The sequence below is a fragment of the Nanorana parkeri genome, unplaced genomic scaffold (genome assembly GCF_000935625.1).
Source record: "Nanorana parkeri isolate BGI_ZX_2015 unplaced genomic scaffold, ASM93562v1 scaffold164, whole genome shotgun sequence".
NCBI classification, from domain to species: Eukaryota; Metazoa; Chordata; class Amphibia; order Anura; family Dicroglossidae; genus Nanorana; species Nanorana parkeri.
The window spans coordinates 1,763,397-1,787,506 of record NW_017306432.1 but is presented as its reverse complement, the minus strand read 5'-3'; the positions used below and the strand labels follow the sequence as shown (position 1 = coordinate 1,787,506).

Here is a 24,110-nt window from a genome sequence, read left to right as displayed (position 1 = left end):
AGAGATGATTTGATGTTCTACAGTGATAAGGTACTTGAATGCATTTTTAAGATTTAACTCCTAAGTTTAGTGTCACTTTATAGGAATTTAAGGAGAAAAAGGCAGAGGGACTCAAGTGGTTAAAGACAGGAAGTGATTTGGAAATCTCTCCAATGGAGGCACAGACAAAAACTTATTTTTAGTGGTGAGATCGGTTTTAAACTTCTGACAATGTTTTGATAAACAGGGAGAGAAAGTGTGAGAAGATTTCTTCAATTGGATCACATATCCCATAATTGTCTAAAAGAATTATGAACTCAGGCTGTGCAAGATCTTATATATCTGTCTGGCAGCCTGTGAAATTCAGCCATTTTGCTGTAGATATTCAATGTTTGTGGGTGTGCCAAATACCTGCCCCCCACAAAACACATTGTGGTTTCTTTCCCCGGTTGGTTTGCCCTGTAGTGGGGTCAAGAATTTACACAGACGGAAGTATGAAATGCCTGCAGCAGCCATGGAGCAGCAAAGAAGCAGCTTTTAAAGCTGATTTCAGGGATACTGTAAGTAAATATTTCCTAAATACAATAGGCATGTATATTTTTACGTGAATCTTGGTGAGCTTTGTGTATTTCTTCCAGATCTTCCAGCAGTAATCCAGTGTGAAACCTTACCCCTTTGCAGAAGCTTCCTGTAATAACCTGGGCCTGATCGAAGCGCTGAAAAACGCTCAATCAGTGAAATCCTATTAATTCCTATGGGCATGGTTCCCACCTGGGCGTCCCTACGCCCCAAATAGTACAGGAGCTTCCTTGGGGCGGATTTCAGTGCGTATCTTTTGGTATTTCCGAGTGTGGCTCGGGGTTAACAAAGCGGTACCCCCGAGCCACACTCGGGAATACAGCGTAGGTCTTACCTTGTCCGTGATCCCCGCTGTGTCCTCCGGCCGCTGCCGTCTTCCGGGTTCCATCTCTTGCGAACATCCGTGTCGCAGGGGGGACGGAACCGGTAGGACACACGCATTTCATTGGACAAAAAACGTGCTTAACCAGTTGACATCCGCGGTGTTAAACCCCCTTCCCATCCAGGCCATTTTTCAGTATTCAGCGCTGCGGTACTTTAACTGACATTTATTCCGTCATGCAGCGCTGTACGGAAATGAATTTTATACCCTTTTTTGGGGACAGATAGAGCTTTCTTTTGGTGGTATTTATTCACCACTGGGGGTTTTATTTTTTTAATATATTAAGGAAAAATTACCGAAATTTAAAAAAAAAAACAGTTTCCCCTATATTAAATGATAAAACATTTATTATTACCCAATTTTTTGGTAAAATATAAAAGATGGGGTCACGTCGGGTAAAAAGACACTAAACATGTCAAGCCTTAAAATTGCGTGCGCGCGCGAAACCTCAAAAAACGATAATACCCAAAATTGGCCATAGGCGACGCTTTAAAAGCTGTTACCGCTCATCAGTTTAGTGTTATCAGTGATTGATGGCCCTAAAATGATTGCTCTCACTGCGACGTTCGCGGCGATATGTAACATGTGTAGCGCAATTGTAATTTTTGCGCGCTGGGGCACCGGACGCGTATTTACGTTTATAGGCGCGTAAACGTGGGGGTGGGGGAGTTAAACATTTTGGGGGGGTTTTTTCCCCTTTTTTTATATGTGGCTTTTATTTTATTTTATTTTTTTATGTGTTACTTTTCTTTTTTTTTATTTATATTTTTTTTTTTGCACTTATTGTTATTGCTATTATATAGGGGGATAACAACCCCCTATATAATAGCAAAGGCACACTGACAGGTCCTCTTTATGGAGATATTAGGGGTCTCTAGGACCCCTAATATCACCTATGGACCCCAAAAGAAGCTGATAAAGCAGAGATCTGCTTTATCAGCTTCTTCTCTCTCCAGATGACTGACAGGTGAATGCGGAAGTGATGTAACACACATCACTTCTGCATTCACAGCCCGGACGGGGATCAGCAAGGAGCTGATCTCCCGTCCTCCTCCTCCTGACGCCCTCGGAGCCGGTCCCGGGATCCAAGATGGGGCAGCGGATCCCGGGAATCAAGGTGAGGGGTCAGGGGGAAAAAAAAAAAAAAAAAAAAAACCGGAAGCGCCGAGCGGGCGCGGGGGGGGGGGGGATGGGTGCCGCGAACGAGCACATATAGGCGATCGGCGGGCTATGGACCCGCTGATCGCCTATATGTGTAACACCCGGTAACGGGTGTGTGCACTGATCGGGTCTTTTCTGCCCGTGCGTGCCCACTAGGGGGCGCGCGCGAGCAGAAAAAAATTGCCATCTGGAGACGGCAACCCGCAGATGCAGCAGTGCCGTCCGTCCGTTTTTTTACTACGAGCGGACGGCAAGAGGTTAAAAACGCGCATAAAACGCACTTATCAGGAACTCCCAGGTGTGAACCAAACCTCAGACTGGTGATTCAAGGAAGTGCAAAATTCAGAGGGCTGAGAGAAATTGTGTCAGTGCATTGACCAAGTACATCCTATGGGCATCTTCAATAAGTAAGCTTACAAACTTCTAGATCAATATAGTTATTTGGAGTCGGATAGAGCTTATGGCACTTCAATGTAGAAATGCTTATTTATTTTCAGTTTTGGACCATAGATGCTCTGTAACATTGGCATTTATTTTTATATGTTGTGTGAAATTCAATATACAAGATAAATGCTGGTGCCTTTGTACAGTGCAGTCACTTTGTACCTGTTAGTAAATATTCCATCTTCTTGACAACGTCTAACTCAATGCCACACATAGAAGATTCAGCAGAGGTGTACACGCTATCAATATCTTTTATCTTGTGAAAGCCTTTAAACATCTGCAATCATCAAACATATTCAGTAAAGGTTATCATTATTTCTCCACAAAAAAATTGGATACAAGTACAAGCAATACTCTTATGAAAGTTATATGAAGGCTGCCTTTGCCGATTTCTTTCTGAAAATGCTAATTGCCTGGTTGCTATGCTGATAGGCATATATATTAGGCATTCTTTTTTTTTTTAAACGCTTTAAAAAGGGTTTAAACTTACCTGTGTCTTCCCCCGCGTGCTCCCGTCCGAAAATCTGAACAATCTCGGTTGGCCGCAAAGGATCTTGCGGCGGGCGCACGCGCAGTTCAGATTTTCGGCCGGGAGACGAGGAGAGACACAAGGTAAGTCTATGGACGGTGTCCACCCGCATGCACACATCTAGGGACAGGAAGTACCAGCATGCACAGAGGAGTCAGCGCTGGATCGGAGACCCGCAGCAGCACTGGAGAGAAGGCTGAAAAGGACAGGAAAGAAGAAGATCCTGTCATGGAAATATTCTTTCCTCTCATTCTTGACAGTTTCTGAACCTTTCCTACACTATCCAAAACTAGAAGATAAAACGTTTGACTAGAATCGGGTTTTAAACTAAAACTGTTGCACACTTAAACTAACCTGAGCATTTAAACTGGGAATATGATGAAGAAAATAAAATAATCAGAAATTACCTTTAGTAAAAATCCAGTTTCAAAATCATCAGTGGGTTTAAAAATGTAGACAACTAAGGTAAAATGTAGGCAGCTCAACCACACAGCTGCTGGTGTGCGTGAGGCTGGCACAGTGCTGATGCACTCAATAGGGATGCATTGCACTTTTTTTTAGAACTTTATAAAAATTTTTAAGTGTGCCCACTTGTGACAAGGCAAATTACAGTGTCTTCGGAAAAAAGGAGGTTGTTCCCTGGAGTTCTGATATACCTTGAATATCCCCTTTAATGTTTAATTAATCATTTAAATAGGTCATCAAGGTCATATAACCAAAAGTAGTCAGGACAAAAAAGAAGGTAACAGTGTTTTACCAGAGAGAACACTGTAGAAGAAGGTTATTGAATTGACCGAGACCTATAATATTATAAAAATATAAACTTTATTGATTACAGGATAATATAAAAAAGAAGGGGATCTCCCGATCACTAGAATTAAATGTTAATCTTAAATTACGGTTATTTATATTTAATTCTGAGATAAATTCCTTACCCTAACCCTAACCCTAACCTCTTACATTAACGCTAAGCAGGAACTTAATTATGGAGTAGAAACAGGTGTAAAATTAAGGATATTCCTACTTTAGGAAACTATCAAGAAATCAAACACTGCCAAGTTTGTGGGAACGCTTAGTTTGTATGAATGAATGGGAGTATGAGTGTCATGAACAACGTTGTTCTTTCAATAGTAATTTGAGAAGTTAACTAACAGACACCGAAAATATTATCCTGTAATCAATAAAGTTTATATTTTTATAATATTATAGGTCTCGGTCAATTCAATAACCTTCTTCTACAGTGTTCTCTCTGGTAAAACACTGTTACCTTCTTTTTTGTCCAAATTACAGTGTCTTGCATTTTGGCTGCGCTAGAGAAAATGCCCAGTACTGCCCGATTGCATCAGGAGTGAATGGGCCCTTCATAAAATGATGGAGGGATGAAGAACATTTTGGTAGGGTCACCCAGCATTTATTTAGTTTTCTACTATTTTTAGAGTGTTCTGTTTACAGTCATTTTGCACTTTTCATTTATGTTTTTAATTTGATTTGCATATTGTACAGGACGCCAGGGAAGGGTTCTGGAAGGTCGGTATGTGTCCCCTCTATTTGTGTTATGGTCCCTTTAAGGGGCAACAGAGTGTTAACTGCCAGGCAAGAGGAAGTGGCTAGAAAAGACAGGAAACACTACAGATCTTGTTGGAGTTGGAGTAGCACAGGTGTGCAGAAAAAACTATGTGAGCTGCTGAACTGGACTGGGCTTTGCTGAGAACTGTTTGTTCTGTGGGAAGTTACCAAAAAGCTCTGGGACTCTGGTGTTATACCTGCGAGCAAGATTTAAGTGGGTGAGACTCTGTTTATGTTATGCTGAAGATAAGCGAACTTAATTATATTATATGCTGAAGATAAGCTATTTTTGTTGGATTGCCTTGGCTGTCTTTTTTTACAAAAATAAAGACTGTTTATGTTCTATGAAATACCGGCTTTGAGACTGATCCCTGCACGCTTACCATTGTGCTAAGTCCCCCAAATATAACAACTGGTGGAGAATGTGGGCATAATCGGGTACTATATGTGATTTGTTCCCAATTTTGCCACCATTGCTGCACCACTAACTGACCCAACTAAAGGCAGGAAGTCAGTGATGATCTGTGAAGCTTAAAGAAGCACTATGTCAGCATCCCACCTTGGTTACTCTGGACTTTTCCCTGGAGCTTATAGTACAGGCAGATGCCTTGAGTGAGGGTTTAGGGGCTGTCCTGAGCAGGGGCAGATCCAGAGTCTATTCTCGGGAGGGGCACTGCCAGAAAATTAAGTAGATCGCTGGATCCAGACAAGCCCACCCTCCTGTCTCCCACGCTGTCAGAAACTGCATACAGCGTGTGCTGGTTACTACTTAAACCGGCGCGCTGTGTGCAGCTTCTGAGAAGAAACGCTATTAGCATAGCGAGGAAGCCGGCTGCGCATTTTGCATCACTCACGCTACGCTAATAGCGTATCTTCTCAGAAGCTGCACACAGCGTGGCCGTTTAAGTAGTAACCAGCACGCTCTGTAGGCAGCTTCTGACAGCGGGGGAGACAGGAAGCTGGGCTTGTCGGTGGATCCATGCATCAGGTGAGTATTAAAAAACAAAAATGTTTTATTTTATGTTTCTGGGGACATGTAGGGCTCATTCACACTGGAATCGGCCGGCACGTACAGCTCCGTGCTGTGTGCACGGCCGTATCGGGCAGCTTCGGGAAGGACAGGTGCATGCGTATGATTAGTATGCAGCCCCTGTCCTTCTCTATGGGTGTATGCAGCCGTACACCCCCCTACGCTCACCCGCCCAGCACGTCCGTACGGGTGCATGTTTCCTTGCTCGGACGCAGACAGGATCCACCGATGTACAGGACGGGTGAACGCATGGCGGCGTAGTCCCATAGAGAAGAATGGGAGCTGTGTACTAATCACATGCAGCACCTGTCCTTCCCAGGAGCTGCCCGATACGGCCGTGCACACAGCACGGAGCTGTACCTGCCGGCCGATTCCAGTGTGAATGAGCCCTACATGTCCCCAGGAACATAAAATAAAACATTTTTGTTTTTAAATACTCACCTGATGCCTGGATCCACGACAAGCCCTTAAAAATGTTCCTGGATTTAAAAAAAAACTGGTCACCTTACCCTGGTGGTCAGTGGGGGCTCTGGTTGGTAGTGAGGGCTCTCCTGTGGCCGCACCAGCCAGTTTGCCCGCAGTAGATCCCGTCACTGAACCCCCTGCGCTAAATGAAGCCCCCGGCCGCAGGTGCAGTGGTGGGGGGGTATGTTCAGGACGCCAGGGATGGGTCCAGGAAGGTCGGTATGTGTCCCCTCTATTTGGGTTTTGGTCCCTTAAGGGGCAAAAGAGTGTTAAGTGCCAGGCAAGAGGAAGTGGTAGAGAAGACCTGAAACTCCATAGAATCTGTGGAGGAGTTGGAGTAGCACAGATGTGCAGAAAAAACTATGTGAGCTGCTGAACTAGACTGGGCTTTGCTGAGAACTGTTTGTTCTGTGGGAAGTTACCAAAAAGCTCTGGGACTCTGGTGTTATACCTGCGAGCAAGATTTAAGTCGGTGACACTGGCGGAACTACCTGGGTCGCAACGGTTGCAATTGCGACCGGGCCCTGGCGTTCCACCTGTTGGGGGGGGCCCGAAAGCTTCCTCATGCCCCCCCCTCCAGATAGCGCCTGGCCTCTGGTCGGTGAGGCTCTGTTTATGTTATGCTGAAGATAAGCAAACTTTATTTTATTATATGCTGAAGATAAGCTATTTTTGTTGGATTGCCTTTGTTGTCTGCCTTTACAAAAATAAAGACTGTTTCTGTTTGAAGAAAAAACAGCTTTGAGACTGATCCCTGCACACTTACTATTGTGCTAAGTCCCCCAAATATCACACAATATATACGTGTGTTGTTTTTTACATTTCTAAGCATTTTATAAACATTTTGTTTTGTATCATTTACAACCACTTAATAATTTGTAATCTGATTATAAAATGATTCTGATATTATTTTTAAAGAGTATATTTTGGTCAGATATTAATTTGCATTTTTAGAGATATGTTCTATTTGCATTGATAACTGTACGTATAACTACTTTTATGGTATAGTGGTTGTATTAATTTTTCTGTATTTTTAGCATCTGTGATATTTGCATTGATTTTTATAGTTTAGTATATACTGTATACTTAACTTTCAATTAAACCAGATTTTAATCTAGGTGACAACTAACCAGACCCTATGTTGGGACTAATTGCTGCATTATAGTGGTTCTGGTGACTTGAGGCGCTTAGTCCTTTTAGGCGTGGCATATGTTTTGAAAAAAATGATAACTTTAGTACAGTTATTTTTTTCATTGCCCCACTCCATCCCCTAGTATTACCCTGATTATATACATATATGTTATCCATAAAGAATGGCTCCTAGTAATGATTGGGGATTCTTCTGCATATCTGTGGCCCGGCCAGAAGACTTTTTATGAGGGAGGTGTGAGGCTTCTAGTGGGCCACACAGTGAAGAGCCACAGAGGTGAGTGCAGGAAACTGGAAGGCATGCTGAGGGTAGGGTTATTTAAAGTAGAATATATAGAGACACCACGCTCCAAATAGTGAATCAAATACATCTGTTTATTGACGTACGAGCAGCATAGCGTGATGCACTCATTGCAATGTTTCGGGGTCTCACAGGATCCCCTTTATCAGGCAGAACACTTGTTCTGCCTGATGAAGGGGATCCTGTGAGACCCCAAAACGTCGCATTGAGTGCATCACGCTATGCTGCTCGTACGTCAATAAAAAGATGCATTTGATTCACTATTTGGAGTGCCGGTGTCTCTATATATTCTACTAGCTAAATATCACGGTGGCCAACCATCGACAGCCGCAGCACCCACCTTTATTACTTTTGAACGGCGGTTTCAAGTGCAATGGGTTCATGGACTTTACTTGGGTTATCTAAAGTGACACTAAACTCAGGAGTTAAATCTTAAAAATGCATTCAGGTACCTTAACTATTAACAAAAATGAATCTTATCTGTGCATCATTTGGCTGTAGATCCTCAAAGTATCTCTGAATTGGTGCTGACACTGTCCTTCCTTCTGGAGGTTGGCTACTTTTGTTCCCCATGGTCCATGTGTGTGTTTTAAAGTAGCCACCGCACCAAGCTCGCTCCTGTGAAGGACTATAACTTCACGCTTAGTTTATTCATGTGTACTGAAATTATAGTCCATCATGGGAGCGAGATTCTAGTTTACTTTGATTACCCAATCATGTGCAGATACTTTTTACATGGTTTGATAATTGAAGTGAATATTTAAATTTTTGGATGAAGAGTGTCAACTCATTTATTATATCAGTCAAATTCTGTTGAAAATCTGATCACTTTATTTACTGAAAGGATCCTTATAACTATCACACAGTTGGCCTAACCCACCGCTTAAAGAGAATTTCCAGAAATACTATCAATAGCATTTCTGTGAACAGCTACCATGTATAAATGATACCACAATAATGATATATTATTTTATCAGAAACAATTGAGGCAATTACAGGTTTTTCTTCTGGTGAAATCTGGTATTGCTGCATGAAATGTATAACTCTTATGGTAGTCTTTAATGCTCGGACTTTAGTCTGTGGACTTTGACAAACACTAGAGAGGCTGATATTTTATGGGTGATAGGGTGATAGGTGATAGGGATTATGGGTGATAGGTGCCTTTTCATAGAACTGCATGGAGTGATTCACATGGGATGGGAAATTAGCATTTTTAATTTCTAAAATATAATGGAAGTCTAAACATAGAGATCACCTTTCTCTTATGAAATTATTCATTGTAAATAACTACATCCTAGAAATGGTAAGGCAAAAAAAATGTGAACAGTTATGCAACAGAAAAACAAGGAATGTGTTAAGGGGTAGAGAAGAGAACTTGAATTCCAGTGAAAAAAATTATTAATACTTTAATCATACAGATTTCTGTGATTTATTTTTACTGCTCTGGATAGAATGACTATATCACTGTATACAAACAAGAAAGTACATTTGTATTACCTTGATCATTTTGATTCCATATCTGACTTGACGATCAACATTTTTTGCATTGATAAACTCTTTACTGATTACTTTTCCACGAATCACTAAACAGAATGGATCAATAAGAAACAAAGTTAATCATACAAATACATTTTCCATGAAGCATCATAAGATCACTAAAAAGTCAAAAAAGTAAAACATTTTAAGCTAAAAAAATGTTAAGCATATACAGTGGAAACCCTCACTTGGGCCTTTCAGTATTTTACAACTCTGCGTGTATAATTCCTGATATGTCACAATTTATAGCAAGAGTATAATTTTTTGTAAAAAAAACAACCTTTATCTTTATCTTTGAAAAGCAGTGTTTGAGCTCCTGTACGGTTCCTTTGTGTAGGCTGATATGATGCTATCAGTCTGATGCTGGCAGGAGGAAGCACTTTCTTGTTGTCTTTCCACTTTCAGTGATCAGTCTGCAACATTAACTTTGTACTAAGCAAGGTGACGGGTTGCAGTAGGGGCTGATCTGTATCAAACCTCATTTGGTTCTCACTGCCACATCTGTCATTGTCACAGCAACTTTTGAAGGCAATATTTCTGTACCTGTACTAATACTAACCGTAGACATAAATGGGCTAGTAAGTTCACTCACACAGGGGTCCCTTACCTTTTTGGCACCAGGGACCGGTTTCTTGACAGAAAAGGGGGCTGGGGGAGGGGTTGGGGCCGATTTGGGATGATTCAAGCACATTTATTGTGCACATAATTTTTATTATTATTACATTGTAATGTATAATGAAATAATTATACAACTCCCCATAATGTAGAACCAGTGGGAACCCTGAGCTTGTTTTCTTGCTCTCAGGTGGCCAGCTAGCTCTTTACTAGGGCCTGGAGAGGCCCCAGTGAGCAGCATTATAATATGCCTGATTACGGGGCCGCTTCTGCCTGATTGCAGCCAGCCTGCACCTATTTGCAGCCCTGGCCAGGGACTGGCAGCTGTGCAGTTGCTGATGGGCCACAGACTGGTACCGGTCCACCAGGGGGGGTTATGGTGGGGACCCCTGCACTAAAATGTAGCAGTAAAGCAGGTAGCCTATTCATCTCTATTGTGTTTACGTGTACAGAAACATTCGTGCGAACTTGCCAGCCTGTGTAGCCCCAACATTAAATTACTGGGAATTATGTGAAGACTGCTATTTGTCAAAGATCTGAAGACTGTACTTCTTTGTATTGTAACACTAGGGTGGCACACTTTTATTAGTTATCATGTATAATGATCTATAGCTTAGAGGTTCTTGTAATTTTATTGCACTAGTGTATGGAGAACAGGAAAGAGGTGGAGGGAGCACAGGATACCTGCAGGTTTCTACTTAGCACACAGTATTTAGTCTTCATGTCTTCTTTAGTCTGCATGTCTTTCTAACTTTTTGGGCCCCTCTGTCACAGGACTATACTGGCTGGGCTCTTAAATTTAAAATGTGGCTCCTTGACACCAGAGGTTCTAGTGGAATCTCAGTCTTAGTATTTGAGGCAGGACAGCTGGGAAAGGCTCCTGTGTTACTTTCCTACTCATTCAGTCACACACCACCTCCCTTTTGGGGGACACATGCAGTCTACTTCCTCTATGCATAAGTAGAACTCCATGGCAGGCAGTATCACCAAGGGTTCCTGCCAAGAGGGGAGATCTTTGCAGCACTCCAGATCCTTGGGCCCAGTGGCATGGGAACAAAACCCAGGAGGGACGACCATATGCCAGGATTTACCTTAGCTGTTTTATATCTTTCCCAGCATTGAACGTTGGTAAGTCCCCAGGTCTGCTAATTGGCCAGGTATGACACATCCTCGAAAAATATCCTGCAAGGCGCGACTGGGGTGCCATTAGAAAATAATGGCACCCACAACGCAATCGGCTGCGGTGGGCGACTCCGTGACCATGCGGATTGTCGCGCAGTTTTGTGCCTGATTGCCGCACAGTCAGGAGTTGCCCAGGTGTGAACCTGGCCTTAGCTTTATGAGTCAAATTATTATTACTTATGCAGACCCCATGCCACCTGGGGATGGGATTATGTAACTAGAACAAGGTGGTTCTACAATTTTCACACCTCCTATCTTGTTCTTGGACAATCAACATCTGCCTTGGCACATTCCATGGTTATTGGATAAAGTGTCTGCCCTACCTGTGTGGATAGAATGCCAATAGTGACACTCATCGGAACAGAAGAACTGGATTGGATAAAATGCTACAAAATGTTTTCAACATTACAGAACAAGTCCAGCTGAAATTGACTAATTACCACTAGCTATACAGGTGAAACTCAAATAATTAGAATATCATGCAAAGTTCATTTATTTCACTAATGCAACTTAAAAGGTGAAACTAATATATGAAATAGACTCATTACATGCAAAGCAAGATAATTCAAGCCGTGATTTGTCATAATTGTGATGATTATGGCTTACAGCTCATGAAAACCCCAAGAACCCCAAATCCACAACCTCAAAAAAGTAGATTATTACATGCAATCAATAAAACAAGGATTGTACATAGAACAATATCAGACCTCTGAAAAGTACAAGCATGCATATGTACTCAGTACTTGGTTTGGGCCCCTTTTGCAGCACTTACTGCAATTACTTTTGCACGATATTCTAATTATTCAAGTTTCACCTGTACTTGGATAAATGAGAATCTTCACAGTCATAAAACAGGGATTTATTTTTGTCATGAAAAATGCAGTCTTTACTGTACTGTCGATATAATAGTCAACTATTGGGTCTAAAAACTTTTTGCTGAAATAGGTTTCTACTTGTTCCCAAAAAAGTGTAGCATGTGAGCTTCTGGGACTAATGTGGAAAGGCATTTTGCAAAACAGGCCTCTAATTTTTCTTTTCTGTTTTGGCTTGATGTACTTTTTTTTTAAAGGCAGGGTAGTTTAGGCCAGTTTATGTAAAGAAGGCTTTCTCTTTCTACAGAAAGTAATGAGTGATTGTTGTACTTCTAATCTTTCACCTTGCCTGCCTAACACATCTGTGCTGGGTTTCTATATGGAAGGAGTGCCCAAGCTGTTTCCTGGGTAAGAGGGATACAACGGTTAATGGGAAATTTTATATTTCCCATTAACTGTTGTATCCCTCTTCATTGGTTGCTATTGGTTGGTTAATGGGAAATATTGGGTAAAAGTGAACTAGTGGTATTTGCCACATTATGTTAATACAGTCCTAAAATGATTGCAGCCCATTACAGATTCATCTTGCTTGACTTGGTGCTCTTGTCATTTCATTTTGTAGTGCCTATATAAATACTAACAAACATTGCAGTATTAGCTGCATAAGGTACTGTAGCCTTGCAGAGTGAAATTACTTGGTCCTATTTTCAGCATTCACAAGAGACCATGTAAATCTTTATTTCAGGTTTTGGTGATGTTTAGTAAAATATTTGTATTCTTGTTGAAGCTTTGCTCATTTAGCCTGTCTTACTTCATAAACTCTGTTAACATTTATTAAGTTAGACTCATTTCTTAACGGACAGTAAATGCAACGGCCTTTTTGCCCTGTTCTTTATAATTGACTCTGTGGGCAATTAGAAAATAAGCCAGCTGAGATTTCTTAATTTTGTGACTGGAAATATACTGTATGTCTGAGAGGAGATAATTGATTTGCCTGGCACAGGGTTCAGTGCAGATCTTTTAATTTGTTGCTGTGGGCTGACAAATAGTATCTTCTGAAATTGTTGCTTTTTTGTCATATTAACCTCCAGTGACAAAATATTATTTTTGCAGTGTCGCACTCAGTGATTGACCCCATCACCAATGCACACTTGTCAACTCATAAAATAAAAGGTGAACTCCAGGCAAACCACTAAATATAGTTGTTAAACTTGGCTCTTCCCCAGCCTAAGTGGACAGTAAAAGGAGATTCAATGTCTGGAAATAAAGGGCGCCAAACCAAAAGGTGAAACAGTCCAAAAATGCCTTTTAATTGTTCACATTTCGATCAAACAAAGAACAGCCAATGTATTTCAAGGGGGGGGGGGGGGGGGGGGTGGGGGGGGGTGGTAGTGCAACAACATTCCTCCATCAGAATTCATCAGAATGTCTTGGTGCATCACGTTTTTTTTTCTCATTTGTTTTTATTTGGAGTGTACAAAGTGTACGCTTCATTCAAGTCTCCACACAGCACTGCTGTATTTTTTGCATTTTTTCGCACCACACATCACACCTATGTAGTGGTGTGAATGGGGCACATTGAAAACAACTGTTTTCTATGTGCCCTAGTGATGACTGGTGTTCAGTTGCTGAAAAACATCAGTCACCCATTATATTGTGAACAAACCCTTAATGTATGTAGCGTTCACCCCCGAAAGAGCCACTGGATGAACCGGTCTCTCCTAGCCTGTCTAGGGTTTACTGTTGCATTGCTGCCCAAAAGCACTAAGCAACCCTCCAGTGGTAACCCAAAAAACTGATTTCCAAACTGAAGATATGATGTTGATGAACTTTTATTGAAGAACTTTGGAAGGTTAGGGCACAGCGCACCCAGGATATAGTAGACTCCAAAAAAGAAGAATGAGAGAACAAAGTATTTGCAGCCTTTACAGATAGAGGACCTTTAAGCCAATTGCGTCAATCTGTCTCTAGAGCACCTAGCTGTGTACTACTCAATGCAACCGCTTTTAGCCAATTTCAGAATAGACACACACGCTTCAGTAAAGGATCAACTTCTCTCCCCATACCTGTTGAAATTGCTCCATGTCATCTCCATCTTCAGGCTTTAGTCCCAATCCTAGGCCTTAGTCTGAGCAGGCCTAGAAAGGTCAGACAACGCACAGCATCCCACCCCCATACAGGAGGCCTGAGGGGGAAAAGAGGCACTCACAAGGTCAGCCCTGAATATTTATGTCCTCCCCAGCATGCACCACTGGCCATGAACCTCATAGCGATTGGTTACGGAGACACATATGTTCATAACACACCATTATTGGTTGCTCTGCTCTGTGGCAAGGTTACGCACAGCAGCAAGCAGATAAAAACAATAACAGAGAGCTTAGAAGAAAACAAATGAGCACAGATTATCAAATCAGGATCAGGCTGACTAAAGTCTGACAGCTCTAAGTTTAAATATTTTTTTTCCTATTGGTATTGGTATAAAGTTCTCCCCCCTATAAAAAAACACACATGCTGCCCATTTCCTGTGAGGCTCACAGTACTCCAGGACTGAGCAACCCTCATACGTCACTGCTCAGTCCAGGAGAATGCCTCCAGTACAGGTAGAGATGGGTAGGACGCCACAGGACTGGAAAAAAAGACATCAAGAAAAAAGGGGGAGGGGTCAGAAGGGAGGGGAACCCTGGAGTTCTGCTTTAAGTCCCCGGTCACACCGCAGTGTTTTGGCACTTAAAGCTAAGCCCGACAAAACCCTCAAGACAAGGAATCCCATTCATTTATGTGGCTCCTGTTCACACCTGAGAAAAACTGTCACTGGAAAAAGTACATGAGCTACTTTTTGGCAGATTACAGAACTTTTTGGTCCCATAAACTTCAATGGGAAATGTTTTGTGACAAAAACATGCACAAAACCGCTTGGTGTGCATTTCCAAGCGTTGAAGTCTATTGGACCAAAAAGCGTTGTAATCTGCCAAAAAGTAGCTCATGTACTTTTCCAGCAACAGGTGTTTTTCTGTTTGTGACAAAACGCTCAGATGTGAACAGGGGCCATTCATACAAATTAATGGAATTCCTTGCCCTGAGCATTCTAGGTGTGAATGGCGATTAATGAATAAAGAGCTGCATCAATTTGTGTCTTTTATATTTGCCTGGAGATCAATAAAAAAAAGTATTTCTAGAGGTTAGCAATGGCAGACCACTTTTTTTTCACAACAGGTTTTCTTTAAGCTTTAGTAAGATAATTAACTTTATTACTGTACACGGGACAATGGTTTAATAAATCTGCCCTCACAGTTATCAACACAATCGAGTGCGGAGTAAATATATGTGTTTGTATTCTAATGCTTTAAGAATGTTGTAAGCTATTTTCCATGTTTATTGCCAAGACTTATGTCCGTTCACCTGTGAGGTATTAAAATGTGATTGGAATTTCTGATAACATAAATTTATTCCAAGGACTTATATTAACTGTGAAACCAGCCTTCAAGTTTTGTATTAAAATTATTACATTTTGTGATATTTTATGTAAGTTGCACTGCATAATTCTGCAGTCTCCTGTCTGTACTCTTTCTACTCCATGTATATAATAACCCACTTGTGATCAGGGTGCCACAGGTACCACTAAAACCCAGGGCTTTCAGCTATGAAAATACTGACCAAGTAATAAGTTGGCATTTTGGTTTGCCCTCCCTCCTGCTATGCCTTTCAAAAGGTTAGTAAGGCCACTTTTGGCATTTAGCAGCCAAAAGCAAATAGGAGCAGGCAGTTGGACTGGGCCAAAACACCAGATTACTACTAGGAAGCTGATATTTTAATACAATAGCTTTCTGGGTTTCAGGGACACTCTAAAGAATGTTGTTTATGTATGCAGGCAAAGGTCAGCTAAGGATTTAAAAAATACAGTGAAGTGTTGTATATTAATAGTTTATACATTTCTTTTGAAACATCAGGTGGCATTTAGGGTTCTTTTTTACATGTTTAGTAGTTGAAAGAGAACTATGGGGTAAGTGTTTTTCCCCATAGTTCTCTTTAGGGTCACGTGAGGACATATTCTAACCTGCTGCCGTGGCCCAAAGCTCAGTATATTGCAGGCTATTGCCCGCGATATACTGAGAGAGCCACAGCCGGGACGGATCCCTACGATAATGTTGAGATCCACCCAGCTGTGTGAGTGACAGCTGGCTCTGCCTATTTGCAGGCGGAGCAAGCTGTGCCCGCCCACTCCCCCGCTTGTTCCTCCACTCAACGCTGGAGGGTAGAATGCCTGTGGGGAGCAGTGACTGACAGTCACCACTGCAGGGAGATGATCGGGAAGTAAGTGGATCAGCGGCATGTTTCTGCTCCCTTCCCGATCGAGAGAGCTGACCTGTGACAGCTTCTTTGTCACAGGTCGGCTCTAACTATGAGGATGAGTGGAAATCACTCACCTCATAGTTCTTCTTTAATGTAATTAGTTACATTACTTTATTTAAGCTTAAGTTTACATACACAAGCAAATTAGCAGTAACTTATTGCAGTAAATGATCCCTGACAGCTTTGTCCGTGGTTCTAGCATTTTAAGTGCTCTGGTAATTTTTTATATTAAATGTAAACAAACAAAATATATATAAAACACTGGTTTGAAAATGTATAAAAAAATGTAAATGTATAAAAAAAAAAATAACCCTGACCCAATTTATGGCTTCTCTTTATAGCAAACGAATACTTGAACCTGTAGCCATTCTTTGCATATTAAAGTGTTAAAATATCCTGAGCACACAGCAAAAACACTTTAAAACAAGTTCTTATTTACCGTTGGTAGCTGTAGGCAATATGGAGAAATGTATCTTCTAAGTTTACCACAGGGTAAATCAGAACTAATTTTCTATTCATTTTCTATGGAAACAAACTTTCGGCAGCCTACTAGTGTTTTAATGTAAATATACAGGAGGTCAAAGTTATTAGAAACACACTGAAACCAAACTCCAGAGTCTTTGTTGTGATCTTTAGGAGTGTATTACTTCACAGTACCTGCAGCTAGACATGTCAATTAGGGCTTGTTTTTTTTACTGTTTGTTAAGAATATGTAAATATTTTTTTTTAAGCTTCGAACAGAGTGGGAAAGAAATAGAACCTTTGTGAGGTGTTATTGCTGATCCTTTACCCATTGAGAAGAATTTTCCTAATTTGCGCTGTTGTCTCTAAATTAAGAGGTGGGCAAAATCTCTGCAACAGGACACAGGCAGTAAGGAACCATTATTTTTAAAGTAGTGTGCATAACAGTAAGAAACTCTGTAAGGTTGTGATTGTTGTTCATGTCTCTATTTCGGAGAGCTCCTTACTAGTACATAAAAATGTATCATTAGTATACCTTTCTTGATTATATGCAGCAAAACACTTGTACTACCTATGCACACTCAGTTCTTCAAGCCTCACAGGTAACTGTCAGAATTCTGACATCACCAGAGACATATCCCACCCACTCTTGGCTCTGAATGCTAAAATGCATTGATGGTGTCATCATGGGGCCAGTCTAGGAAGAGTAAAAGCTTATTGGTGATAGTTTGAACCTGCTATGGGCAAGAGTGTCCATTATTTTGAGTAATTACACGCTAGAAAACAAAGCAGATGTGGACCATTCAGATTTAACCTTAAAAAAACGAGGCCCACATGCTTTCTTTGGTTTCTCTAAAGGGTGATATATTTATGTTCAATGCATTTCTATCATAAGAAATAGTAAACAAAATGGGTTATTTGATTAATACAGAATTTCAGAAACTATGACTGCATGCTTCCCAACTAGATCATAAACATTTATGCACATGTCTTCAGAACAACACTTGAAGGCCAACACATATGCCTAAATCACACTGTGCTAACTCAAGGCATACACGTCCCTGAGGCGTGCACTCCCATATCGGGTCATTCCCAGGAGGGACAGGTAGCTCCCTGTAGCATCCTGTTTTTCCCTATGGGAGGATGCGGCCGTACGCTGTCAAATGCCCACCCAAACTGCACATCCGTGCGGTTCCGGGTGTTCGTGCTCGGACGCAGACAGGATCCATCTTGTCTGCGTCCGAGTATGGACACCCGCACCTGCATCTGTGCAGTTCAGGTGTGTGTATGACAGCGTAAGGCCGCATCATCCCATAAGGAAGAACAGGCTGCTAAATGCAGCACCTGTCAACGGCCCGATATGGGCGTGCATGCTGCACAAGTTAGCGCAGTGTGAATGAGGCCTTTATCACATCGTCTAAATTACATTGTCACTGTATAAGTAGCATTAAAAATGTAATTAAAATGTTAAATTACTATCACGTGTAAACAGGACTATAACAATGCTACGAGTATTTCAACTATTTTTTAGAGTCCTCTAGTGATATTTTCAGTTTTCAATACTAATGTCAATACTAACCCAGTTCTCAATCTGTTTGATAAGCAATTATTCAGACATTCAGAATACGCTAAAAGGAATAATGAGATAGATATATAAAATGGAAAACATAATCAAAGCCTATCTCTGAGTAATAAGAAACTTAGTGTTGGGGTAGCCTTACTGCAAGGGTTCAACTACTAATTTTTGTCTAGGGGAATTTTGTAAAGCAGTTTTATTTACTTGATCGCTGCTTCCCCAGTGGTTTGCGCTCACTTCTCCCCCTCTACTCCAGCTAATAGGCTGTCCCTTGACACCCCTATCTATAATGCAGGGCTATAATGCACACCTCCTACTGCTGAAGTGGAGGGGAGAAGAGGCTACGGGTGCCAGCCAGAGTGGGAATCAGATAAGTAAAAGTCTTTTACAGAATCCCCCTAGACAAAAAGAAGTTAACCCTTGGAGTTTAAATAGGCTTTCAATGTTGTATATTAAAAAGCAACTGTAATGGTTTTTGTTTTACTTGAACATACATTTTTGGTTAAGAGTTCATATATTTCTAAACTGATGTTTTATATGCGTTTGTTTTAATATAGCACGTATACCCATTAGGGCTGCAGCTAACGATTATTTTCATAATCGATTAGTTAGCCGATTATTAAGTTCGATTAATCGATTAATCGGATAAACAAAAAAAAAGGCTCCAGTGATGGACTACTAGTTTCTATTGAGATTGTAGTCCATCACGGGAGCAAGCTTGGCGCGGTGGAAGTAAAAAAAGAGTGTAGTGTGCAATATAGTACATTATACAGCGGCGCAGTACAGAATACCAGCAGCTATAGAGGAATGTAGCAATAGTACATTATACTATAATGTACTATTGCTGGGATTTGTAGTCCTCTATAGCTGCTGGTATTCTGCAGTGCGCTGTATAATGATTATACTGCGCAATGCAGATTACCACTGACCAGTTATAGAGGAACAACAAATCCCAGCAATAATACATTATACAGGGTGTTTAATATATTATTGCTGGGATTTGTTGTTCCTCTATAGCTGCTGGTGTTCTACAGTGTGCCACTTTTTTTTTTTAAACAGGAAACATTAAAACAGGTCCCCCTTACCTGTTTCTGAACCCTTGTAAGTCGTATGTCCTCAGCATGGCGTAAGCGGCGTCGCGTGAGCGGGTATACCGGCGTAGGCGCGAGCGGCTTAAACGACGTGGGCGTGGTGTAAGCGGCGGGCGTAAGTGGCGTAAACGGCGGGCGTAAGCGGCGAGCGGGAAATTTTAATTTTAGCCGACGAATCGACGATGGAAAACGTTAACAACGTTTTCCATTGTCGACTTTAATCGACTTAATCGAATAACTGTTGCAGCTCTAATACCCATTACGGCTATGATGAAAAGTATAACGTAATGGTTTTATTTGCTCATTGGATCTCAAGCCCTTCTTTACTGAATACACTAATGATGACCAAAAAGCCCAAAACAGCTCTATACAGTTGAGAATAAATGACTTTATAATTATAATGACTTTACTTGCACTATACACCAGCAGTTCTGGCGTTTTGGATATGCATTTGGTCATTGGTTTTGGGATATGTGATGGCATGAGACATGTGAATGAGACACTTTGCTACACTTACACACTGATATATACAGTATATACTGTATGTATGTATATATATATATATATATATATATACAAGTACAACTATCTCTATAATTGGCACATAGCAAAACAAACGAAATAACAAAGAGACTTGTAGCAGTCAATCGCAGACCAGATAGACATGTGTAACAAAGCAAGCCAAGTTAAAGAGTGTAGAAACAAAACAAAACAAAAACAGTAATATGTAGTAGTAGTAGTAGTAATAATAATAACATGAAATAAAAATAAATATGAGAAACAAGAAAAAAAGAATAGAAAAGAAAAGAAAGAAAAAATAAAATAAAAAAACAAACATTAAAAAAAGACAAAACAATATATGAAAAATATATCATAATGATAGAAAAAATAAAAACATCATATCAAGTAATCAATCACAAGAAGAAGGAACAGTATAAAAAGCAGGGAAAATGTAATAAAAGGGTATACAGAAAAGGAAAAATCAGAATAAACAAAGCAATGTAGCTGGGTAGCTGGTACAGTATTTCTAAAAAAAAAAAAAAAAGGGTGGGGGGGTGGTAAGAAGAGTTGGAATATGGGATGGAATACAGACAATAAAATATGAACTCATCACCCACCAGGCAGTTTCTTTTTTTATGTACCCTGCAAGTACATAAAAATACTTGTTGATCCTGGCAGAAATAAACTTGTGTCAAAATGTCCTGCTACTTGCTAGGCAAGTTGTCAGCCCTGCCCAGTTGTCTTTGCATGTTTTGTAGTATTGAGGTAACACAGACAGAATGAATAGGGCACATGACCACTTTGAATTTCTGGCAGGATCAACAGGTATTTTTTGTACTTACCGAACAGCAAATCGCTTTCAACTGTATATTTAACAGAATAATAGTGAACAAATAAGAGAAGTTTCATTTTAGGGTTTACATACATTTTAAAGCAGTATTAAAGAAATTGTATGTAACATGAGTAGCACCAATAGATTCAGTACTCAGTTTATGGCTCCTTAGCTCACAGCACGGCAGAGTAGCTGTCTCCTAACAGCTGCACGTTCCAGCCATTGAAAACACTCTCCTTTAAAAGGATTGATACATGTCTGAATTTGTTCAAGTAGCACAGCACGTACAAACCATTTTAGAATGTTGCATTGGCTAGTAGTTGTCTATCTCATCAATAAAATTACTTAAAGCAGAATTGTAAGGCATGTTTAAAGATTACAAGATGATCTTCACTTATATACTGCTAGACACAAGCAGCAAAGGTAAGGCCTTATGAATTTGATAAGCTGCAAGAAGAGCAGTGTGCTGGCCTAAATAACCTAAAAATTAAAATAATGTAACCTTAAGGGTTATGTTTCTTTACATGAGAATGATTTCACAATATTACCAGGCTTTGCTCTTTGCAGCTGCCTCTTGATAAGTTTCTTCTACACTAAATATCCAAGTCAATAATCCATTTCATCTCTAAGGTCATGAACTGATTTTGACTTATGATGGTGGTATGGAAGCACACAATTAAATATTGGTATGTCTTTGAAACACAATATTGTGGCATTGATAGCTCATATGTGTTCATGGATAGCCACCAATAGCCACTACAGGCAGTTTACTAGATGGGTTACAAATGCACCTGTTCCTATGGGGGAGCAAGTACATTGCACATCATTTCCCTCTCTGCACCTTTTGGTGCACTGGTGGAAAAGCCTGTTGCCTTTCAGAAAAAAATTGACGCTAAGAGAGAGGAGTGCATGCTAATAGTACCCGAGCAACAAGCCTTATGTGTGGTGGCTGAGCTGGTGCCTGCATATATATTCTATATAAACCTTTTTTTTTTAAAACACTCAAGGTTCACAAGAGGAGGCACCCTCATAGTTCCCTCCAATTCTGTCCCTCCTCTATGGTCTATTCATTACTAAGGTGGTGACATACCTAGCTTGCCTAAATATTTACTGTACACATCTGCCCCTGTGCCTGGTTTGATAGTATTTATTTCCGCAAGAGATATTTTACAGTTGGGTGGATGTCCTAGAACTAGGATCTTTGTGTAGGGGTTCTTCTGGAATCTTTCAGTTTTCAAAATCCAGCAAATGAATTGAAATGTCATCGCTAAGCCAAAACTGGTGGGCTCACCCTTACATAGTTATAGTCCAGGTTAAGTGGCTAGTCGGGTTAAGTGGAATTTCTATATTTTATACTCTTAGTGTAGTTTGATGATTTAGGCATGAGTTCACTGGGCAAAGGAGCCTTTGGTAAATTAGCCATTGATTCTTATTTTCAGGCAGTCAAACAATGAATCAATCCCTCCATGTCTAGGATAAGTCATTGTTCTTCTATAAAAGTACACAGATTTGAGACACCGCTGTCAGGGCAAGAATCACTACGCTTCACTTTTAGAATTCTTGAGGTTTTTTGGATCTGTTTTGTAGCTCTGCATGTTTTAAAAAAATCAGCTAGACATGACAAAAGAGAGCTGACTAGAAAAGACAAAATGTCACATCACTAATCACCCACACAAAAGTGTCGGAGAAAAGTGCTTGGCCCAGACTTAATTAATTTCTCTGCTGGCTTCTTGTAGGGGATGTATCATGAATTCGGAGCCTTTTCAGAAGACTTACACAGCTAGATGGTGACTGGGTCTAGGCACTTTTGTAGTGAGGCGACCCCCCTAGAGAATGAGTTGTGGATCTGCTTTGTGTTACAGGAGCCAAGGAAATATCTTGCTTTGGCAAAATGTATTTTTAGTATTTGGTTTTCTTTACAGGTTTGTAAAGTGAATAGTGTAAGAGATTTAAAGACACACTCAAGTCAAGTTGTTTTGCTAAATAAAAAGGTTAGCATTGAAACATATTCAGGGGAATTCTACCTGTCTCCTTAGTGCTTTTGTGCTTGATAGTACCAGGCCTCTACAGAATCTCAATAATATCCCATAACTTGGGGTTCTTTCTGTTACAAAGACTTAAATATGTCATAAGCAGCCAAAAACATACCCCAAAGAGTCACACTGTACAAATAGACATATGTGTTTGTGCACTCATTTGCTTAGGCAAATTTGGAAAGAAATTATTTATACCCAGGGCTAGATTTCTATTGCTGGAGTAGTCATATACTCATAATAGTCCTACACTATTATGATGATGTGTAAATAGGATTCTTTAAGATGAATGTAGTCTTAATGATGATATAAGATGTGCAACTATACAGTAAAATTCCACCTCATTGTCTCTCAATTGTATAGGCACAGGTCTAATGACAAGTATGGCCCATGGCAGCATTATTTCCCAGGGTGTGTAATTGTAAAGCACAGAATGATTGTAGCAATATCCCACTTTACTTTTAGAAATCTTTTCAGTCTGTCTTCAAGGACTTAATGAAAAAAATATGAGATGCAAATAAACTTATAATTTATCCAATGTCCCGGCAGTCCGCTGCAGTGGAGGATCCGATCGTACTCAGTAGAGCGCTAAGCCAGCTCGTAAGCCGTCATGTGTCCCAGGCCGACTGCAGACTAATTCAGCCCGGGCGGCGCCCTTAGGAAGTTCCCGTCCAAACCTGGCGCTGACATCGAGCCTGCTGGCCAATAACGGCACAGAGCCTGAGAGCCGTGTGCAGGTGAGCCTCGACCCTTTCAGCTGTGTGTCGTCGTCCCCCCCCCCAGCTATCCCATCCCCATATATGCCTTCCTGTATACACCTCCCAATAAATACGTCCCCATATATACCTTCCTGTATACACCTCCCCATATATACCTTCCTGTATACACCTTCTAATAAATACCTCCCCATATATACCTTCTAATAAATACCTCCCCATATATACCTTCCTATATACACCTCCCCATATATACCTTCCTGTATACACCTTCCAATAAATACCTCCCCATATATACCTTCATGTATACACCTCCCCATATATACCTTCCTGTATACACCTTCCAATAAATACCTCCCCCATATATACCTTCCTGTATACCCCTCCCCATATATACCTTCCTGTATACACCTCCCCATATATACCTTCCTGTATACACATCATAGTTCCCTGCATATATCCGCCCATATATACCTTCCTGTATACACTTCCCCATATATGCCTTCCTGTATATACCTTCCTGTATACACGTCATAGCTCCCTGTATATATCTCCCCATGTATACCTTCCTGTATACACCTCATGATATTTTTTAATCGATTAATCGTACTTAATAATCGGCTAACTAATCAATTTTGAAAATAATCGTTAGCTGCAGCCCTAGTATACACCTCTTGCTTCCCTGAACTGTATATAGCTCCCCATATATACCTTCCTGTATTCACCTCATTCCTCACTGTATATATCTCCCCATATACACCTGAACTTGTAGTTCCCTGGGTAATATTTTTTTTTGGGGGGGGGGAGAGGAAGGCACAG

At 40.7% G+C, this 24,110-nt stretch overlaps 2 protein-coding genes across 2 annotated transcripts in view; one reads left to right on the top strand and one right to left on the bottom strand.

Annotated features, from left to right (window-relative positions):
- Window positions 1–24,110, top strand: part of SYN2 (synapsin II) — a 279,216-nt gene that overhangs the window by 181,946 nt on the left and 73,160 nt on the right. The gene's annotated exons all lie outside the window — the stretch shown is intronic.
- Window positions 1–24,110, bottom strand: part of TIMP4 (TIMP metallopeptidase inhibitor 4) — a 36,003-nt gene that overhangs the window by 6,100 nt on the left and 5,793 nt on the right. Inside the window, exons 2-3 of the mRNA XM_018554554.1 lie at window positions 9,083–9,168; window positions 2,708–2,822 (exon numbers count right to left, since the gene is read on the bottom strand). Coding sequence (XP_018410056.1) covers window positions 2,708–2,822; window positions 9,083–9,168 — 201 coding nt within the window. The remainder of the gene's footprint in view (window positions 1–2,707; window positions 2,823–9,082; window positions 9,169–24,110) is intronic.